The 23,095-nt window shown below is 41.4% G+C and overlaps 1 protein-coding gene across 1 annotated transcript in view; it reads right to left on the bottom strand.

Annotated features, from left to right (window-relative positions):
- Positions 1 to 1,562: 1,562 nt before the first annotated feature.
- Positions 1,563 to 23,095, bottom strand: part of LOC137866067 (metabotropic glycine receptor-like) — a 55,207-nt gene continuing 33,674 nt past the window's right edge. The window contains exons 6-13 of the mRNA XM_068701722.1: positions 21,075 to 21,184; positions 19,384 to 19,622; positions 14,252 to 14,390; positions 9,181 to 9,286; positions 7,174 to 7,320; positions 6,784 to 7,027; positions 5,799 to 6,355; positions 1,563 to 4,494 (exon numbers count right to left, since the gene is read on the bottom strand). Coding sequence (XP_068557823.1) covers positions 3,520 to 4,494; positions 5,799 to 6,355; positions 6,784 to 7,027; positions 7,174 to 7,320; positions 9,181 to 9,286; positions 14,252 to 14,390; positions 19,384 to 19,622; positions 21,075 to 21,184 — 2,517 coding nt within the window. The 3' untranslated portion in view covers positions 1,563 to 3,519. The remainder of the gene's footprint in view (positions 4,495 to 5,798; positions 6,356 to 6,783; positions 7,028 to 7,173; positions 7,321 to 9,180; positions 9,287 to 14,251; positions 14,391 to 19,383; positions 19,623 to 21,074; positions 21,185 to 23,095) is intronic.

The raw sequence follows: 23,095 nt of genomic DNA, 5'->3' as shown, positions 1-23,095 counted from the left end.
GTACTCATGTGCTTGTCCTCAAGTAGCCTAATTGGGTATGCCTATTGATACTTGATCTATTTATGTTTATTTTTAAGGTTTATTTGCTTGCCTATAGCTAAAGCTAATTCACCAGTAGTCACGGTCAGCTCCACTCCCTCCTCATCAGTCTTAACTCCCTTCACCTGTTCACTCACCTGAGTCTGATCACTAATCAAGCCACTATATAGACTCCTGCCTCTCGTTGACAGATTGTTCTACTTGCTGTTCCATGCCAGACTTTGCAGCGCTTTATCCTGGACCGGATTCCTGTTGTCGACCCTTCTTGCCCCTGATCTACCCGTCCCGCCTGACTCCCGGTAAACTCACCAGCCTTCTGTTCCTGACCTGGATTAATTCTGCCTGCCGTCTCTGCTGCTCTGCCAGAGACTTCGATGATGTATCAGTCTGTACCTGTTAAGTTTTATAATAAAAACCAACGGTTCCTGGAATCTTGTGTGCTGCAATTGGGTCCATATACAATCACACCAGTCCCTTGATGGGCATTGACGGTTTAAGTTCTCGTTAAAAGTGCATAAACAAGAACAAACAAAGCAGAATGCATGACGTCAGATGACGACTAGCTGGTGTCATGATTACAGTTCTGGTAAAGTTTTCAAAATGTGATCGTTAATTACATGCAATGCTACTTCAAACCTTTACTCTACTACTTTTTAGACGTTACTTTTGAACCGACTATTATTACTAATAGTTTTCATTAAATACGTAGAATTGTGAAAGCATGCCTTGTAATGAGATATTTTTAAAAGTAAGATATCGAAGTTTCTAAACTATGACCCTCCATTGATTCTCAAATCTACACTAAATTATGATTATTCCAAAGTAATTCACACAATGGTTGACTCCCAGTCTTAGGAAGGCTGCATGATCACCTGTTATTAGATAATTATCATGCTTCTAATTTAAGAGGTAGCATTCAAAAGTGTTACTCAAGTAAAATCATTGTCAGCAAAATGTACAAAAGATTAAATTATGCTGCATAAGTACAAGTACTTCACTTACACTACTTGAGTAAATAGTTGTCTTCCACTGACTAATCTGGACATGAAGAGTCACTTTCCTCATGGTGGCAGTGTTGCACAGGCTGCTACAGTTAACAGAACTAGAACTCGTTCAGTTGCATCTGAGATGTTGTGGACACAAGCACGTATTTTAAGGTTGAAAGAATAGAAGATGTGTTGCTTCGTATTGAAGAACAGATATTCAACCTTTGATACCTATTGATATTATCGGAATATTTAGAAAAGTTGGTTGTGATGTGGATTGTTTTTGGTTTTATGGAAAATGTACATTCCTCTTGTAAATTTCAGTATCTACAGCGAGTAAATATGGTATTTTGAAAGAAGTATTTAAAACATATGATAACATTAATATACAGTACTTGGTATCTATGGTGATTGATGGATTGCATGTATGGAAACCACAAACTGCTTAAATCACCACCCTGATGACGTTAAGATAAAATGTTTTCTTGAGGCGATTCAACCACGGTGTACAAGAGAGGAGTTGGACAACGTGTTTTAATTTTGACAGACACTGGCAGGAGGTCAAGATATTATTATAATAAACCTTTCACAAACAATATTGAAAAGACCAAAGATATGAAAAGCAAACTGGGGTTTTATAGAAAGATTTAATCCAGAATTGAGAACGGGGTATTTACCGAATGTACATGCAACACAATATGAATGTACAATATAAATACTCCCATGTGGACGCTACAACATTTTGTAACTTTTTTGGAGCAACACATTACAGCATAACTAGCATAAAATACATTTAGTGGGCAAGTTGCAACATTCCATTTCATACAGCCTAAAACCATCCGACAGAAGAAAAAAAAACCTTGTGAAAGTTAGAGAGTTGTGATTATTCATGTTTATTACTTTATGGACGCTTGATGAGGTCATCTTACACAGGAAGTTCTTGATAAATACATGATGACGTCTGACATCTATATCTGAAAACCCCATGTGCTCCTAATTCCTCTTTAAGTATTTCATAATATATGCAATGATTGTTATGCTTTCTGGTGACTTTGAGTGTATCATTACTCTGGTATTTTCACTGTCATGCACACATAATGAAGCTGAACCGACTACCGTGTGTGACTGCATTTCAGTAGGGTGCAATTTGGTGGGTGGATTATTACAGGACAGAAAGGTGGTCTGTTGTTGTCGGAGATGGCGTTAAAATGTTAAATGACTCATCTTCTGTTCGCGATAAAGTGGCAAAAAAAAAAGAAGCTTTGGTCATGCATAGTTGTGGTTTTAGCGATTTTGAATATGTGGAATGCTTTGAAGGAAGGTGCTTTCAAGCGGATGTAAAATGGGCAACTAAGTGACAGCGAAAGAAATGCATTATTCACATCTTCCTCCCTCGTCAGTCTTGGTTTCGGTCCCTGAAAGACTTCATCGCATTATTTTAGACATGTGGAAATACTACAGCCTCTTTTGAGAAGGGACGTCCAGGGCATGAGTAGCGAGTAAACAGTAAATAAATATCAACAGAGGGGAGAGCCTCATGGATATTTTAGTACTGTGCAACTGTAACTGCAAGCCATTTGAAATATATGTACGTACATTATTGATAGCAATGCACATCATTTCAAAAGCCTTGTGTGGTACGAGACGCGTACCATAAGCAACAACGTCAAAAATGACCCTGTCACAGTTGAGTATAAGTTAACCAATGAACATTTAGTTATTGGATGCTTGATAGTTTGCCACATGCAATGGCTTTTCTAGAAAAAAAACTGTATATTCCTTTTTTTTTTTTAAATCAAGCTGTACTACAATCCTTTTGTTCTTCCCATGTTTCACTAATCAAACAGATCATTTTCATGCCATGAATTATACATTTGGCCTGAAGCTAAGGCATCATAGCTGTGTCTGGGGCTTTGGTCCTGCTTCTCAGAGCTCATATCCTATTTGATCTTTAGGTCTTGTTTTTCCCCCCACTGCCGCCTGCTTGTATTCATCATCAACATCTGACGCATCAATCTCCACTGGCTTATTGCGTAACGTAGAATATCATCAGCGTAACGGGAGACGATAAGCTCATTAGACGAAGCATTTACTGTGTTTGTGACTAATGATTGTCTCACCTGCTGGTAAAATACAGATATGATTCATTTTCAAATGACCTTTGATGTACTCATTGTGATAAAACGTACATACAATGTAAGTCTGAAGAATGTGCAAGCAAAAGTGTCGACTAAAGTGACTTCAAAGTTGCATTCACTGCAATGTAACGACGAGATGTTGGCTATTTAGCGAACAGTTATGTTTGGATTGCATCGATGGACGACGAAATGAATGTTCTTCTCCTCGCAAAATCATTTTTTTTTTTCCACTTAGGTCATCCAGAGAAAAACATTCCTGTCAAATGCAATGTAACATCTCTGTCGTTCGGTAGCTCTGCTCTCTGTGCTGTCAGTCTGTGAATACAAAAAAAAAAATACAATCATCACATCAGTCATCATGCCCTCTCCCCAGAGTCTTGCTCCTGAAAGTCCCAGGGGCAAACATCAGCCACCTTTGCCCCGCTGATGACTGCAGGTGTGTAACTAGTACTCAAAGAGCTCTCTTTCTTCTTCTCTGTGGATTTTTTAGTCTGAGCAAAGCTGGTGTGTGAGGCCTCGGTGTCCCGGGAGAAAACCTCCGCCCTCCTGATCTCCATCACTTCTGGGTCTCTGGTCGAGCTCCTCCGGCGCTCAGAAACCGACCCGCCGCACTCTGACGACTGGCTAACGCGCCTCCTCTCCGATACCGGCTTGCTAGATGAGCTCCGTCTCTCTCTGCTCTTCTCCCTCGCTTTCTCCTTCTCGGCTTTGTGGTTGGACGAGCAGGAGCCTTTCCGTTTCTTCTTGTGCGTGGTGGGGCTGTTGCAGGACTTCTCCTGCTTAGGCGAAGGTGGGCTGTTGTAATCCCACGGGCAGATCTCTACCATCAGGGAGGGAGGCTGCAAAAGGCTCCCTGTGGACTTGGAGTGGTCTGAGTGGAGACCCTTGGGTTTCCCATCAGTGGGCGTGACACTTTTCTTACGCCTGATCCTGTCTGGGGAGATGGAATCTGAATCTCCTCCCAGCATGGGCTGCTCATCGAAGTCCCAGGGACAGACGTCTGGCTTAAGAGGGAGCGGTGACCTGGGAGGTCGAGGTTTCCGTGTTTCCCTGCCTTCCTCCCTTTCGCTTCCTTTATCTTTGGAGCGGCGTCTGTTGGAAGGGGACTGCCCGGCTTTCTGCCTCTGCTGGGATCGGCTACCTTTGCTGATTCCAGAGCTGCTGCTGCCTCGCCGGTCTGTGGTGGTTTCTTCAGGAGCAATGGAAACATGTTTCTGGGTCTTTGCTTCAGAGGGAGTCTGTGGTTCTTCCAGCTCCCAGGGACAAACCTCGGACACGTCGTAGAGGTTCCTACCCGTCTCAGAGCAAATGGATGGCTGGCTGCCACTCACCTGTTAAAGTCAAACGATAAAAATATCCACCCAATAAGTCAACTGTATGCTCTGTTAATCAAATCATTAGAGAACTAGAATGTCCATAAGACCTTTAGCTTATGTCTTCAAATAGCTTGTTTTGACAGACCAATAGGCAAAAACTATAGAGACAAAAGAAAATGTATTTGTCTATTTGCTCACTTTTTCCAGAGCTTTCAAATGCATTTCAAGGCCTTCGTCAGAGCATACATTTGCTCAGTTGTCATGGAGATGTCTTGGTTGGATTAACACAAACCAAGTATGTACATTTTTCACATGAAAACAAAGGATTTTTGATTTTTTACTAATTTAATGTTAACTACAGCTGCTGCATGTGATGTCATGCGCCACTTCAATCTCAGGAGTCTGCCTTCTAAGGTGTACCAGCCGAGATGTTTGGGTGTTAAACAGTTTGTTCTAAATGCTGACGTTCTGTAACTTAAAGTGGCTATAATCAATATTTTCATATTGACAATGGATCAAATATCAAATGACTATGTGCATTTGAAATGGGTCACTCGTAGTCTCTCATCAGGCAGGCAGCTGTTTCCAGTAAAGAAAGTCCATATATTTCCCCCAGACATTTGTGGAGACCGAAACAGAGGTAAAAGGAGTGAGAATTGGACTTAACCCAATAATGCTCTGTGTCTGTTTTGTGTAAATAGGCATCTGTTGGCTAACAAAATGGCTTTGACATATGAGCTAAAAAAGTGATAATATAAGAATGTTGTGTTTACAGCTTGGTTTAAACCTGGTCTAACGTCTAGCCAGTTTTCTCATTATCCACTTGTCTTTGTTGGCCAGAGAAACACATATAAGAAACAAGCCCCAACTCAATCCCTCTATCCTCCTCCTCCTCCTCCTCCTCCTCTCTAATGTCCTGATCTGTGTATAAAGGTCTCCATCCTCTAAGATGGTATTACAATTTCTGGAAAAAGCTGGTAAGTGGAGGTTGAGTTAAGCTTTTGAGTTATGAGCTACTATTTCCAAGGTAAAGAATACATTTTTGATCAAAAGGTATTTTATTAAAAAAAACAACCTCAGATTTGAGGAGCTGTTAAAACGGAATGTTTAGTATTATTTTCACAAAAGACTTTTTCAATCCAGGTGGTTCAATCTGGGTAAAGGAAGGCCCAAGGCCTGGTGATAAATTAGAAGGTTAATCGTTACCCATTACCCAATGTTCTGTTGATGGACTAATTGATAACTTGAGTAAACATTTCATTAGAGCTAAAAAACATGGTAATGCATCAATCGATTTGGATTGTAAATGTTAACAGTACCTGTTGTTTCATGATTCCCATCTTCATGGGTGTCTTGGAGTACTCCACTGACTGACTAATGATCATCTTGGGGTAATGCTCGGGGGTCTCATCCACCTCAGACAGCATCCTCTCCTCCTGTCCCTTCGGACCCTTCTTACTGGCGTCCTCCACGCTTTGGGTCTTGTTGGTCAGCCCCGGCATCTTCTCCTTGGCACTCGCAATCACACTCAGAGACTTCTGCATGATGGAGGTCCGCAGGTGGACTGGTTTCTTCTCGTGGGTCAAGTTGTGAGCGCTGGCTGATTTCCAGAACAGTGGAACAGACTCGGTGGACTCGGCTGGTTCCAGTCTTGGTGGGGTAGCAGATGGTTCCAGCTGCTTCTTGGTGTGTTTCCGGCCAATCAGAGAACCCAGAAGAGATCCTTCCCCACCGCCTCCGACGGGAGTCATATTGTCTCCTGCGGTCGAGCCAGTTTGACTCGCAGTTTCTTCATCCTGGTCACAAACATGGTCATAGCTGAGCGACTTCTTCAAGCCTATGACTTTGTTCTTCAGGGACTCATCCCGAGGTTTGCCTGAGGAAAGATTAAAACAATAAAATGGCATCAAAGCGGGATAAATTTACTGATATGACTATCATTTTTAAGTGTTGTTCGCAACCACACAGCTAACTTTCAGACATGTTGGGCATTGGCCTGGAGTGGTTCGGGTCAGGGCATAGGACATGAATAAGTTGGGTTACCGGTAACTCAAGCAAGCATGGATGCCTGGCAAATCCTAGCGCTTGGTTTCTATGCAGGGTGTGTCTTGCCAAAAAAAGCAGTGGGATTCAAAATAACGCTGTTTCTATGGATGGGGTTGTCTTTTTTGGGGACAAATACCTATGAATTAGCAAGTGTTCATGTGCTAACACGCTAAACCAAGATGCATCAAAGATGGCTGAATTCCATTCAGCTGCTTCAGTTTCAGGGTCCAGATTGAACAGGTGGAGCCGTGATCTCACCGTGATGACTCGGTTCAAAGGGGTTTCTCCTCAAGGTGCTGCGGTTGCTGCCGTGTTCGCTGCCGTCCTCGCGACTGCACTGCCGGTGTATGTGCATGCTCTCTGGGATCTCCGTTATCCGTTTCATCAGGGAGCGACCCAGACCTTTCTTGGAGTTGCGTTTCTTTTGGAGGTGAGGGTTGTTGGCTAGCATCTTCTTATGTTTGTAGACTTCCAGCTGGGCATACAGCTTTTTCAACTCGTCCTGAAAACAGGAGTGACACTGTAACTGCTGGGCCTCTTTTGAATAATTACATTGCTACTGTTTGATTTATATTGTCATGATCAGCTTCCAGGTGTGGTTAACACACATTTAGAATAATCTTGCTATGATTCTAAATGCTACTTTACCCGTATATCCTCAGGGTCCAAGCTGTGCTCACTCCAGGCCGAGGTAATGCTGTTGTTGAGGTAAGAGCCAGACCGTCCCATGTCCAGCTCCTCCTCATAGGCCTCGGTGGCAATATCATCCCTGGCCTGAGTCCCTTTGGACAGGAACTAAGACAGATGGAGAGCAAGGTTAAAGAATGGCATCACTGAGTCTGCTGGAAGGGTGAGAAAAAGAAATGTAGTTTCTCCAACAATATTACTCAGGCCTATAGGATGATTAGATTCATTGTACGACAGAATAAATGTGTTGGCTAAAGGGGTCATTGGAGGTAAAACTATTCACTCATATAGATCTGATATAATGAAAAAGTTACCTTCCTAAACTTAAAGAAATGACAGCCAAAAAAATATGAACTGCAGAATACAGAACAATGAACAATATATGGGATTTGTGTTTTTCTAGATTGTGTATTTAATGTGTTCTTGATTGATTGATGTTTAACTCCAAGTTTTCTTAATGCAAGTTGATCCTCCTTCTGTTGACTGCTGGAGTAAACACAGCAATATCAACAGGTTGATTATTTCTATTTTTCAAATGTATGTATCTCTGGTTTTGCTGGCACTTACTTCCTCCTTGATTAAAATAACACATTTAATTGAGAAGAGAGAATGATCTCTAATCTGTTTGATTTTGACTTTTCATAGCCAACTTATTCATCTTTGCTTCAGAGAAACCAAATATTTTGCCGAGGTTCGGGGACAGAAGCAGCGTAAGAATAACATCCTCCCATTGTGCTTGATTATCCTTGTGTACTCAACTGACTTATACTTCTGAGGGGCCTAATTAAGAAACAATGAAGGAACAGAAAGCGCTGAAGGTGTATTGCATTTCTTACACAGCAGGATAATTAAATGTTTTCCATCAGACTTGAGAGATTGCACATAAAGACACCCACGGGAGTGCTTAGCTAAATTACAGTAACTACTAATGCAATTTGAATGAGTTTAATGGCAGCGTGTGTGTGTGTGTGTGTGTGTGTGTGTGTGTGTGTGTGTGTGTGTGTGTGTGTGTGTGTGTGTGTGTGTGTGTGTGTGTGTGTGTGTGTGTGTGTGTTGTAGATCGCTAATATCAAATTATCTTACGATGATTAATGGACTATTGAATACACAAGCTACAGTAAAGCGGAAGCCATTAAGGAAATCTCTCTGTTCTCAATGAAACCTCCATGACAATTGCATTTTCCAAAAAAACCCGTCTTGTAACAAAAACAAGTATACGACTTCTGCACTGATCTTATTGATGCAGCACTTTCTGTAAGAGCTGCTTCTCCTCTACGGATTAGTTTCCCCATTCAATTAATCGAAACTCTACGCGATTAAATATGTGCCAATATTCTGAGCAAGCAATGACACATTTTGAGCAGAGAAATGTTATGTAAGTGCTTAAATTGCCGTATTAGTATTAGAGTAGATTACAGTATTCAGATCCTTTACTTAAGTACCCCTTCAACAATGTAAAGATACCTCATTGCAGGTGAAAGTCCTGCATTCAAGATCTTAGGTAAAAGTATTATCAGCAAAATATGTTTACAATATTTAAAGTAAAAGTACTCATTCTGCAGTAAGATGGCCTTTGTGACTAATACATTATACCCAATTAGATTACTGTTGCAGCTGGTTGAGGTGGAGCTAGATTATCTACTTTAGAAACAGTCTGTAGTTTTGTCACAAAATCACAAATCAAATTGAGAAGCAATGATTAAATCTTAGCTTTGTGTGTTTTATAGGCTTATCATGTGTTTTTGTTTGTAAAATGTCAATATATAAAGTAACTAATAACTATATGTCAGATAAATGTAGTGGAGAAAGTTCAATGTACTGCTCTGAAAGGTAAAGGAGTAGAAGTACACATACAATAGATATACGGTATGGTGTAGTACCTCAAACTTTTGCTGCCTACACAGTTACTTCCAACCACTGACCCACAACCCATCAAACTAATACCTGCCGTGGTTCAAGGGGTGTTACCTTTGGAATGAGCAGCAGGCCCAGAGTCACAGTCACAGTCAGATGAGTGTGAGCAAAGAACAACATGAGCATCCAGTCAGGGTGAAGCCCCGGCACCAGATTGAACCTGCAGAATAAAAACATATACAGGAGAGGTTCTGTTCATTCCCCGGCACTTTATGAAAGCCAGTTGAATCGACTCGGTGAAATATGTTCCGACACATACAGGCACAGACATTAAAAGCAGCCGTTAGTGATTCTTGAGAACAAAATGAAGGCTGCTGCTACCCCGAGGCAATCCCCACTTCAAAAACTGTACAGAGACATAACAGCAAAACGGAGGGGAAATGATAAAAGTAGCAGTAAATAGAGCTCAACGGTGATCCCCAACTTTTTGAACGTCTCCGTTCTGGAAGGGAATTAAACTTCATTCACTCCATCGTCGTTTAAAAAAAAAAATCCTTTTGTGAAGCGTTTTTAACCTGGAACTAAGCCAACCAACATGAGATGAATAGCAACCATAAAACATTTGTTTTTGAATAAAAAAGAGAAAATGTAACAATGGAAATGAGGCAAAGGTACAAGGACTGTGTACACAACTATTTTAGGTCGTCCCATTAAACATTATGAACGATACCTTTCCAACTACGCCCAAAGGTTAGCGCACAGGTCCTCTATCGTCTTCTCTAAAGTCTTTGTTGTTATCAGCAGTGACTTGTTAGCTAGACATGTCATTTGCTATGTGCTAAACTCAATGTGGGACAAGGACAACAAAGCTGGACAGATGAAGGAAAAGCACAGACAGGACTGTTATCTACACAAGTAAAAATAGGTATGAATATATATATTCATACCTATTTTTACTTGTGTAGATAACAGTCCTGTCTGTGCTTTTCCTTCTATATATATATATATATATATATATATATATATATATATATATAATACGCACAAGTGACCAACAATAAAATAAGAAAGAAATGTCTTTATTCTAGTCAAGTGTTCTGTATATTGTAAACGACACAAATAGTGTACGGTATGCACACATGAAGGAGTCATGTTTGTAGGATTTATATTGACAGTGACATACATAGTAAAAAACACATGCATTGTTATTTACTGCTGCTGTACGGCAGCAGTAAATATCTTGGTGTTAGAGGGTTACTAACAGTGCATTACTTTTTTGATTTCTTTCGTCTGCAGGAAGAAACTGTTCTTTCTGGTTGTTTTTAGCGTCATATGTAACGGAGGCCGTAACATTTCCCCATAGATTTACAGTGATCCACAGCTGGTCACAACATATGAAATTATACTATCTGACTTGGTAGTCAAATGTATCGTACGTAAAATATTTCTTATGTTTGGCTTTTGTCTTCTGCTTAGGCTACAAATATCTGGTCTCTGGCTGTGTGATGGGGGGCATGACCTGGACTACTACCTGGACACTACACAGAGAAACTATGGTAAGGATCGTAACCTAACATAGCCTTGTGCATCTCCTCAAATATAGTATCCAAGATAATGGCCTACACCGGAACACAGACTTCATGTAGAATCTAGACTGATGTGATTTTGTACATCCTTGCTGCCCTTCACTGGCTGACTGATGACTTTTAAATTGATTTTACTGCTCGTATTTTAAAGCTTGGCATGGCTGCTTATATTTGTAGTCTGATTGAAATCCTCTGGTAGGCAGAGGATAAAGTATAAGTCCCCTATTAAAATTTTTTTTTTATTAAATCGATGAAATTCCTCCAATCATTATTAATCGTCCGTTCGGTGTTTCACCTTATTAATTATCTCATTTAATTTGAATCTGTTGCTGGTATTTTTATACAGAAGCAATTTGTCACGTTTTAAAAAGTGCTTCACATAAAAGAAATGTATAGAGCTGAACATAGACGTTTGTTTTCTGCCACCGTCTGAAAAACACAAAACAAGTAATTTTTTTTTTTCAAAGGAGTTGTGTCCCATTTCTGTCAGTACTGACTCAATCCAGACATGTGCAGCTCTTCATGTCAAAGCTCACAGCAGCAACGTTGGTAGCTTGTGGTTTCTTCTTTCCAACATGACATAATTTCCATTATTGTGGCAGTTTTAATTCATAGTTTCTATTGTATTCACAAGTACCAGCACAGGTTATCGCTCCAATTATTGCTGGAAAATATGAAAAGAACACAAAAGCCTAAATAGGCTCTAACAATGGGCGGCACTTTGGCACCAATTTTACACAACCAATCAACTCCAGACTCCATGACAGATACATCAATGCAGTTATTGGGCAGTGTGAGTTAAGTGTATTTTGTCCAAGGTCTGTGAAAAGATTCCTCTGCGCTTCTGTGTGTGTGTGTGTGTGTGTGTGTGTGTGTGTGTGTGTGTGTGTGTGTGTGTGTGTGTGTGTGTGTGTGTGTGTGTGTGTGTGTGTGTGTGTGTACACGTGCGTGAGACAAAGTTGTTTCCTCAAAGTTTGTCAGAGATCCACCAAGGTGGCTCAGAGGTTGTTGGTCCTTTGTCATCACGCCCAGAAATCACATTCACATTCATAATTCAAATTAGATATCCAAAAGCATTGTGTGCATGTGTTTTCATCAACCCTACCCCATTGCACACAACACACACACACACACACACACACACACACACACACACACACACACACACACACACACACACGTCGCTCAAGTCCAGCCTTATCTCTGGGACGCAGCAGAAAAAAGAAGAAGAAAAAAACACTTTTGTTCTATTCCCCAGCAAGCGGAAAAGCGAGAACAGCTTGATTTATAACAGTTTCACACCACTGATGAAGGTGTACCCATTTGACTTTTCAGTTTCTCAACAGATTAAAAGAATGTGATCTTTTTCTTTTTGTCCAACTGAGCACAATAGGGCGCTCCATAAATGAAAGAATATTCAATCACCAACAGTTTTATCAGAGAAAGTGTGACAAATGGAATTTTTTGCCCCAGGCTCCTTGCAGACGTAATGTAAAAAAAAAAAAAAAAAAACACCTGACAGGTTTTATTCCCACTGCAACAGGATTGACAAAGTATTCTTTGCTTTAGGAGTCTTTTAAAAATGTAGGTACTACTACTTCCACCATTCCTTGAACAATCAAAACTGATATTCAGACAGAGACACATAAAGAACAGCTTGTCTGTAAATAAGCTCCTGAGAGCCACACAGGAAGTGTCAGGAATAGTTGTAGGTGAAATAGTTGTAGGTGAGTCAGGATCAGGCGTCAAACCTGCAGCGCTTAAACTTACATTCTCTCTGATAGACCTAAGGGACAAAAAAAAGTCTGATTGTATAGAAGTCTATGAGAAAAGGACTCTATTTCTAACTTTATTTACTACCTCAGTAAACACTGTAAACATGAGTTTATGGTCTCAATTGCTAGTTTCAAGTCTTCAATAAAGCATGATGTCACTATCACGGCGCTGTCCGGTCTGGGAGTTGTCCATAATTTTAAAAATGCCTTATTCAGCGTTCAGTTTCACTTAACGTCACCCTCTCCTGTCACTTCTGCCAAAACGTCAAGATGGCAACGGACAAACTCAAGGCTTCAAAACGGCAGTCCACAAACCAGTGGATGACGGCACGCTGACTACATCCACTTCCTATATACAGTCTAGTCCGATTCTTCAGTTCAAATCATTTACAATACAATTTGCGGGTGGGCAAGTAACGCTTCCACATGCATTTAATGATAACAAAAGAAGAGTTTTTCTTTTTCCAAGCAGTCCCTTACCCTCAGCTGTGTCACATTGTGAGGTGTACTTGTATTGTAAGATGAAAACATTTATCTCATTCAAGTTTCAAGTCTCTGCATCTGATTTTCATGCAACACAAACATGAAAAAGGCTGCCTAAAGGTAGGGAAATAGCATTCATCAAACCAGCCTCCAGTCTGTTGTGCAAAGCATTTGACACAGTTTGTCTTCAAATGCGTGATTATATTTGCATCCAAAGCAGGGAATGTTGAGACGTTTAGCTTAGGCTTCAGACAAAAACTAGGTTTGTAAAACTTTGTAGTCTAATGTGTTGCTGCATTGTTTTGTGTGAGGAATGACACAGAGGGAACTAAAAACAAACATTGGCAAAAGATGCAATTTTTTTAGCCAACAGTTGCTTTATTACACTTCTAGCAGACATGGAGCAACATTAGCATTCATTTGGAGTTGTGTTTTTGTCCACCTGATGAATGTAAGTCCAATACTCTCTCTCCTTTTAGCTCTGTTTTGGTCTCCACCACCACTACTGTCCTAAATATCTAGGGCTTTAGCTGCTAAATGCTCCATTATGTTCACTAGCTAGAGACTGAATGAGAGAGACCGAGTCAGACTGAATAAAAAAATGTTGTGGGCCCTGAAACTGAACCCCTTTCACATTAGCCTATGCATAGTTACAGTATTCATTCCATTGTTAATATCGAATAATATAGATTTTTGATTAGTGCCGCTTTAAAGCCAGAACTATTGATTCTTCTTGCCCATGAGGAATTCAAGAAATAATTCCATGACCTATTATCACGTCAGGTTTTGGGGAACATTTAGCTTATTCATGGTATTTTCAAGCAAATATATGACGATTACTTAAATGAAAAGACGTTCAAAATACATGTTACAAAGAGTACATTTCGTTACCTGTGACAGTAAGACAGAGAATCCATTTAGGGCCACAGAGGGTTTATTTTGGCACAGTAGATCTAAATGCTGTGTCTCTGCCTGGGGAAGAACATTTTTTATTCACCTCCCTTCAACTTGCTCTGCTGACGCTGTTCATTTCCCTGATGAAGGGGGCGGGTGAACTCTCTGCCTTTTTTATCTGACATGTTCAGCACTTGTAATGCCCTGCTCTAACACGCAAATATCTCTATGATTATGATTAAACAGCGGCTGCAAGAAGGGGTAAAGTCGTTTAAGCCCCTTGTCATTGTTCACGCTATATTCCTCATTACTGTCGCAGAGATGTTCATCAAGAAAAGTGAGACAATTGTTCTTCCCTTTTTGATTTTCTGTCAAAGACATAATTATTGCCATTCATACTGTTCTTCATGCCCACTGGTGCCTGTTCCACCCGTTTCCCTCACCTACCTGATGATGTGGAAAATGGCGGATATGAGGAGCTCGTTGTAGATGGCTACAGCCATGTAACGTGGCTCGTGGAAAGCCGAGGGTACGGTGCGGACTGCGTAGCAGAGGTACACCCCCCACAGCAGGAACAGGAACTCCGCTGGGACGAACAACAAAAAAAGGTCACAAGGAGGATTAGAGGACGGTCTTTGTCTTTAATTCATAATTGTTGTAATTTGATTTAGTGTCCTTAATAACATCTTTGTTGGACACGCCTATATAATCCGAAAAGTGTTTTTATGTATAAAATGAGATTAGAAACTTTTCTCCCTTTTTCAAAGTGCCAAACTCAATGAAGGCTTTACAGTTATAGTTCAACTTTTAGGGAAACACACTAATTTGCTTTCTCTCTGAGGGTGAGATGAGAACAATACCGCTATCATGTCTTAAATACAAAAGTTAAATACAAAAGCTGGAGCTGGGAGGCGTTTAGCTTAGCCTCGCGTAAAGACGGGAAACCGCTCTCTCTAAAGTTACAAAAACATGCCCACCAGCCTCTCTAAAGCTCAATTAAAACGCTGCATCTGCTTTGTTTGGTCCATACATAAACTTGACAATATTAAAATGTGTGGTTTTATAGATGGTTAATCCATCCGCAGGTAACAGCAAATGACTGTTGAGCACAGATTTGCGTATACTGCAGGGCTCTGTACCGGCATGATGGCGCCAGACTGTGACAAAAACACTCTTAAACTCCCCCATAAATATATATTTTTTATTTTAATTATTAACTTTTCTGTTTGTGTTGATTAAATAAATGGGACTCATGTTGAATAGTCAGCTGTAAAGGTGCTGGTAGGCAGACTTTACCTTTGGGCAGAGCCAGGCTACTCGTTTCCCCCCGGTTACTAGTGTTAATCATCTCCCGGCTCCTCATCATCATCTCGCTCTCAAGAGAGAAATTTCCAAAAACGGATCTCTCAAAATGCTAAACTATTCCTTTGAGCATTGATTTAGTCTCTGTTTCTATTTGCATGTTAAATTATAGAAGCACTGTTGCTCTGAAATGTTGGATGCAGAGTCACTGCGATAGTACACAGCAGTGCTGATAGTCATCACACACTCCACGAAACAAAGATGTTGAAAAAAGTTGATTGTTGGAAACAAGGCAATAATGTAGCTCCAAATTTAGCCAGAGTTCCCCGTGTTTTTGCAGTGTTTCCTTGACAATGTGTTGACACCTTACTGCTGTCGTCTTATCTCACCACGGTCACACAGCCCGACTGCAATTTTACAGAAAAGATGTATTGAGAAAATGAGCTGTCTTCAGCATTATCAACATAACTCAAAATCTACTGGACATTATATGTGCACAGATTTAGGCTGGCTGTGTTTTGGAGGTTTGAAGTTATGTCTTGAAGCAGTCTGATAGCTCTTATATCTGCTGCTCTCTAATGAAGAACAAAATTATGATTCTTGCTTTAAAAAAAACTTTACTTTACTTTACTTTCCGTTATAATATGCTGCATAGAAAAATCACCAAGTGAGAGGTTTTCCTCTGATGTAAGCTAAATCAGCTTGTTTTGTTTGCAGACATAAAGGAGCACCAAAAACTGTGCCAATACTGTGTGTTGGCATATGAGTCCTTAAAGTCCTTACGGTGATTACAGTCCATTAATATTCATGAACAGGCCCAGTCTATAAATCATCACTAATTACTTGGTACTTAGCCTTTGAATCAGGATGCACGAAGAGCTGCGTGAAAGAAGAAAGGGATAACAACTCCAACTAATGCAGATTAATTTCAGATTCAAATGAATTGCTTATTGTTGGCATTATCAATATTGTTTGGCTTCAGCTGCATTTTGCAAGGAATTTCAAGACAAAATAGGATGATTTATTCATTTCCAGACAAACATGTGTTCCCTTGTCAGCATTATAACAAAACAAGTGAAAACACAAAAAAAGGAATTCATTTTTTTCTTCTTAAGCAAAGCATCACAAGCATTGTTAAAATCCTCCAAAGCAGCTTTGCAGGGTGCCTCCTGTCCTTCAGTGTAGCCTCAGCACACCAGTGTGTTCTCACCGGCTGTCACAGCGAGCGGCGAGGATCCCTCATTTCATATCTTGTCTTGAACACAAATACACAAATACGCACTGACCCAAACGGAGAGATTGTTGTGCTCTACGTGTTTCATTCCATTTAAAGTGCTGCCATTGTGGAAAGCTGTCACGGCAAGAACACACCGTCACTTCCTCTGAAGCTGCATGCGTTACTCAGTCGTGTCTCTTGAGTGTCCCTTCACCAGCTCCCTCTTCTTCTTCTTCTCTTCCTCTCAAGTTCTCCCCCTCCCCCTTCCCCAGCTGGTGGAAAAAAACTCTCTCTGCATCGTTTCCCACATCCCTCCAAGCTTCATACTTCACAGACTCCACTCTTCTTATTCCCTGCCACTTCCGTCACTCTTTCTCTCCGTGTCTCTCTCTGTATGTGTGTCTCTCTCTGTGTGTGTGTCTCTCTCTCTCTCTCTCTGTGTCTCTCTCTCTTTCTCTCCGTGTCTCTCTCTCTGTGTGTCTCTCTCTCTGTGTGTCTCTCTCTCTCTCTCTCTCTCTTTGTCTCTCTCTCTCTGTGTCTCTCTCTCTCTGTGTCTCTCTCTCTCTCTCTCTCTGTGTCTCTCTCTCTGTGTGTCTCTCTCTCTCCGTGTCTTTCTCTCCGTGTCTCTCTCTCCGTGTCTCTCTCTCTCTCTGTCTCTCTCTCTCTCTGTGTCTCTCTCTCTCTCTGTGTCTCTCTCTCTGTGTGTCTCTCTCTCCGTCTCTCTCTCTCTCTTTGTCTCTCTCTCTCTCTGTGTCTCTCTCTCTGTGTGTCTCTCTCTCTCTCTGTGTCTCTCTCTCTCCGTGTCTTTCTCTCCGTGTCTCTCTCTATCTCTCTCTCTCTCTCTCTCTCTCTCTCTCTCTCTCTCTCTCTCTCTCTCTCTGTGTGTGTGTGTCTGCCTGTCTATCAGTTTGCAGAGGCAGACCAAGCTTCTCTCAGGGATCCATCCTTCGCCTCTTTCCAAACAGGATTAGTCTCCCCTGCTGTCAGACCGGCTTCAGTGAGGTGCCCATCACTGCCTCCTGCTTCAATACTCTGTCATTAGGAAGCTACTGTTAGCGCACACACAAGGCCCTCTGGGTACTCACTGGATCCATGAGGGAGAGAACCTGAAACTTCTCACCGATGCAATCACTCTTAATGCTTCTTAGCTTGACAGTGTGATAGCTTCTGGTCATTTTCGGGATTATTGTGGCTTCATTTTTCAGCTCGCATTTAACTAGTTGTGGCTGTTAGAGTCATGAACAATAACAATAGACGGAGATCTTCATAGGATTTTGAACATTATTGCCCGTGCTCCTCTCATTTATTGTGATGATGGTGATAACTGTTCATCAACACACCATTTGTTGTGTTTTCTATCATTTTGGCAATTGCTGATTCCACTTCTATGAGTATTTCTTGAACTGAGATTGTGTGGGGGAGGGGGTTGCAGCATATTTAAAGGTTAAGTGAAGCTTCCAAAGGAAATGTTTACAAGCCTGTGTTGTTTTTCCAAGTCAGACATAAGATTCACTTTGTACATTTTTTTTATGCGGCTTGGTTAGGTAGGCATGTAAATCATGATTTATGGATGAATGGGAAAGTAAAGAACGGGAAACTCAAAGTGGTGTGAGCACAATATGAAAGGCTGGGATGAAATATATAAGAGAGCGGAACAGAGTGTGAGAAGTCAAGGTGAAGTTGCTGTAGCTACAATGTAACAAATACACTTCAGTTTAGATGATAAAGCCTATAGATTGTAGTGACTAGTCTGTTATTGTGGTTGGATTTGCTTTCATACATCCCGTAATACTTCATACCATTTCATTCTGCGATGGATCATTGTCTATAAAACTAGATGGGATTGTCCTCCGGAGTGCTCTTAGAGGCATGCTTGTGGTGAAGGGCTGTAAAAATACATGAGGGACTTCGTGGCACCTCCCGCCCTCTGGAGGTGTTCCGCTTTAATGGTGGCAGCCCAAGACACTAAGAGGCGCACTCCATCTTTTTTTTTTATCAGATCATCCCAGTGTGAATTAAATATACAGCATCATCCATTAAACTGTTAGTGAGCAAAACCCTTCAGGGAAAGGTGAATCAAACAATGGACATTATCATCAAAATCCAATAACTGCATCCCAAACCTCAAGTCCAGAGCAGAGTCTTTTTTAAAAAAAATGCTGCTTCGAGGGCAGGGTGCTGAATAAACAGCCCTATTACAGCATAATCATGTCTTCAGGTAAGCGGGCGGCATGTTTGGGAGCATTTTAAACCTCACTTAAGTAAGTGGCTCTATTTATCTCCAACAGGAAATCTGCTAAAGCAGAGAAGTTTATCGCATTTATACGACTCCCCAACCCATACCTGTTTATTTCTGTCTGACGTGATTTGTCACTTGAACAACAATGGATGCATTGTGCTGAAGACTCGCTGGAAATTGCAAGATGCAGTTTAACGACTTCAAACAGTCCCTTCTATTTTATGCAATCCATTTGCTGTCGGTACCATTAGTTTCTATAAAGCATATAGGAGAGGACTGGACCGTTCTAAATAAATGGGTCGGATACGGTGCAGCTAGACTATTGAAAACTCAGTCTTTATGCCTCCCTGTGGCAATCAGTCTCTGTTTACCTTTCGACCACCCCAGCATTGGAGCCTCAGGACTTTAAACTCACTTAGTACATCGCTACACTCAACAAAAACTCCCCAGGGTGCCTTTAAGTTACTCTTTAATGAGAACCTCACTGTCAGAATAAAAGACTATGTATGTATGTGTGTACTAGGAATGTGTATCTACACAGTATTCAATGCAGAGTCAAACAAAAGTTTACAATCAAAATGTTCAGAGTGACTTGAGGTAAGAGGCATTCATTTCCCCCTGACCCTGCCTACAGACTTTTCCCAAAAGTTTCTAAACTAAACTTGTTCTTCAGCCTTACCCAAGCAGCCGTAAGCCCAAAAGCTCCTTACAGTTAAGTGGTAATTAGGAGCAAAAAAAAATGTTGTCACTCACTTGTCCTGCAAAGACATCACTACACATTGGGTACATGTACAGAAATACACAGAAAACACACGCACTTACCGACAGCCATCATGTAGTCCCATCGATCCAGCAGACACATGCTGAACTGCAGCCCCTCTGGGGTGAGGCCTGCAGCGATCATGGCCCGACTCAGCACGGGGCTCTGGCACACGGAGGAGGTCCATGCCACCAGGAACCACAGCACCACCAGCAGGATCACCACCAGCAGCCGCAGTACCCGCCAGCTGGTCATGTAAGGCGTCCTCTGGGCCGTGCGGGACAGGAACACCTTTAACACCCTGAGAGAGAGAGAGAGAGAGAGAGAGAGAGAGAAGAGGAGGACAACATGAGCCTGAATACTTGAGACTGCTGAGTGAAATCATGATGAGCTGTGTAGGTGAGTCACAGATTCTCTCCATGCGATTGACAACTCACACCCCCGGCTGTTGCTCTTGCAAACATGCCCACTTGAATTAAAAGGATCAGGGAGAAAAGGGCGCTGTTATCTAATTCCATTCATGTTTGTTTAAATTATCTTGTAATATGTCTTGCGCTGACAGGAGAATCACATTAAGGTATAACTCAGAGTAGAATGAGGTTACAGATTTCATTTTTAGTTTTTTTTCAATCCAAATTTAACAAATTGGACTTGTCTTATGGGTGTCGGTTTCTTTAACTTTTCAGCTTAGAGGTGGTCCAGCTAACACATTAGACTGCAGAGGCAGTTTATTTGTAAGCTGCACAGTATCCTCACTGCATTCACACAAGACAATTCTGCCTCTGTAAAGGGAATTAAAAATGCAACACATCGGCCAGAAGAGTTTCAAAGGGATTTGATGCTGGGTAAGGAGAGCTATAGGGGACAAAGATGGCGTTATATAAATATATCCCCATCTAGACAAACAGTCACTTCTCTGTTTACTATCCACTCCACACTGCGCTCATCTTCCCTCCTGACCAGACTGTGACAAATCTCTCTTATCTCTGATATATATTCAGGGAGACCGGGCTATAAGAGCTTGGCCTCCGGGCACACTTAACACCCAGCGAGCTCAGGGAAAAAAAAATCAAAATGGTAATTTTGCCAAGGGAACACTCTGGGCGGCCTTTGACCCCCTTCTACCATCTCGCCAACACTTGCTCAGAGCAGGAGAGCAGGACGAGAGTATGTGTCTCAATAGATACTTCAGCAGGCAGATGCAGATGGACCTTACCTAATGGGAAATTCAAATGTGCTTATTGACAGCGTGCATGTGTGTGTGAGTGCAGACTGAGAGGGAGCTGAATTATTGAAACACTACGGCTGACTCATAGGGCAAGTTAATATCTGGAGAGGATACATGGGAGGACAGAAGGAGAGAGGAGAGGAGAAGGCATGAGAGGAGGGGAAAGGAGTTAGGAAGAAAAGAGAGGAGACAGGAAGAAAGAAGGTGGGGGGGGTATGAGGTGATTAGAGGAAAAAGAGAGGCCACAGAACAACACAAGGAGAGGATAGGATAGGATAGGAACTAAGAAGAATAAAGATGAGGAGTCAAGGAGACAAGGAGAGGAGACAAGATGAGAAGATAGAAAGAGAAGGAGGAGCAGAGACAAAATTAGATGAGGAAGAGGAGGAAGGGAAATGAAATAGAAAGAGAGGAGATAGGAGAAGGGAAGTGGTGGGGGGGACAAGGTTTTTTGATACAGCATACAGGAAACATCATTTCTCATATGATCACTCTTTTGATTCCAATAATTTGAGTGTTCAGTACCTGTACAGCTTGAGGATGACAGTGCCGTACATGACAGCGAAACCCAGGAGGCGAACCCACCTCAGGAGGATACACCGAAACACACTGGGGTGGAAGTACATGATCATCACCTGCAGAGTGTTACAACAGTTAGTGTTCACACTGATAGACTTTATACACACACACATATATATATATATATATATATATATATATATATATATATATATATATATATATATATATATATATAGATAGATTATTTTTTTTCTCTCCCACTCCTGTCACAGTCCTCTCATGTTCACACAGAAGGAATCGGTAATGAAAATGGGTCTCCAGCATGTGATAACCAGAGCTGGAGGCAGATTTGGCCTCGCTGCGCTTCCAGAGCTCCCGCTGGCATCTCTCAACTGCACGTTGTTCATATGTCAGCTTCCAGAACAAACTAGATATGAGAGCTTGAAGGGTTAGTTCTGATCTCACTGGTGGTATTTAAAAAGCGGCCGCATCGAGTATTTGCAGGTTAATTTGTATTAACAGTGCGTAGACTCTCGCGTGCATCTGATTGTGCACATGTACGGCCATTTTTTTTTTTTTTATCTCCGTGTGATTCGAAATATAAAACAGAGATTTTTTCCGGTGGCTCGCAAAATGTCAGCCTTTCATTTCCTTCTTGGTGTGAGCACCTATTACTGTTCAAGATGAGGCGGAGACAGGCGGACGTGACATGTCTCATGTCAAGCTGTAAAGACCGGAGCTTCCATTTTGCGCTTCTGTTGTTGCTGCTGCTGCGTTTTATTTCATTAGTGTGTACCTCAGAGGGACGCCCCACGTCAAATCTCCAGTGACCCGAGTGAAGCTGAAGATCCAGTGCAGTGACTCTATTCTCATTTCCCCTGAAGCGAAGAAAAACCTGCTTTACTCACCTGGCGGATGCACATCCTCCAGGGTGTTAAAGCCTTGCTGTTTTTAAATATGCTCCGCATCAATGCACACAAAGCATACACAGGCTCTCAAGTTTTAACCTTGATGATTACAGACTGCTGAGAGCAGTGTTCCACATGTAAGTCACCCGATGAATGATGAATATAATACATATTTTTTTACAGACCCTTTTATGATGGTCATCTTTTATACCAGCTCCCAAATTGTACAAATTCCATATCTCTGAGATGTGCTTTAAGTGAGTTCTCTAAGCCAGCAGTGAACAGCATAATCATGTAGCTGACACCGGAGACGGTATGGAGGAAAACTTCTCCTGCTCGTTTTGTGAAATGTCAAAAAAAAAAGGAGACAGGGGCTGGATCACGGCGCCTCCCGCTTTGCACTCTCCAACCAGGAAGAATTTCTGACTTAGATATTTCAATTTTATCTTGTATGAAACAGAATATGAGGTACAAAAAAAAGCTGAGCTCTTGTGGTGAAGCTGCTTGTTCCATTAATAGCAAATAGACATATTCTTAAAGCCAGAGTTCCCGGTTGGCACAACTAGATTTCCTTTTAACGAGTATGATCATCTTTATTGGAGCAACTGCACCAATGTACTGTCATATCTGTATTACTGTACATTTCATAGAGTCTCTATACTTTTGCACATTTCCTGTACCTATTTTCTTTAGTATACTTCATACTTTTATTGTACATTCTATTTATGTTTCTTGGCTTTTTTACGGCACTTGATTTTATATTCGTTGTCTCTTTTTTATGTTTATTGCTATAGCACTTAAACACCAAGGCATATTCCTTATCCTAATCCATAAACTGGAAGTTATAGTTAACCATGAGGCCAGGATATAATTTCAAATGCAGTAAAAACACATTCCAGAGAAGTACGGCCAGTCGTTCATCCCGGCTCCTATGATGCCTTGGCATTCAAGAGACAGCAGCTATCCAAAGTAATTAGGCAAACAAACAGCAGCACCTGTAACCTCTTTCCCTCAGTGAAGAAGCAGAACATCTGTGGCAAACTCAACTCAAGAAACCAGCCAACCCTGAGGCTGCAAAAGTCTGGGTGTAAGATATCTTCACAGAAAGGGGAAAAT

This window comes from Cebidichthys violaceus, unplaced genomic scaffold (assembly GCF_023349555.1).
Source record: "Cebidichthys violaceus isolate CVI_PGR_0920_01 unplaced genomic scaffold, fCebVio1.0.p SCAF_8, whole genome shotgun sequence".
Classification (NCBI taxonomy): domain Eukaryota; kingdom Metazoa; phylum Chordata; class Actinopteri; order Perciformes; family Stichaeidae; genus Cebidichthys; species Cebidichthys violaceus.
The sequence above is the reverse complement of the archived record's forward strand: the minus strand, read 5'-3'. Positions and strand labels throughout refer to the sequence as shown.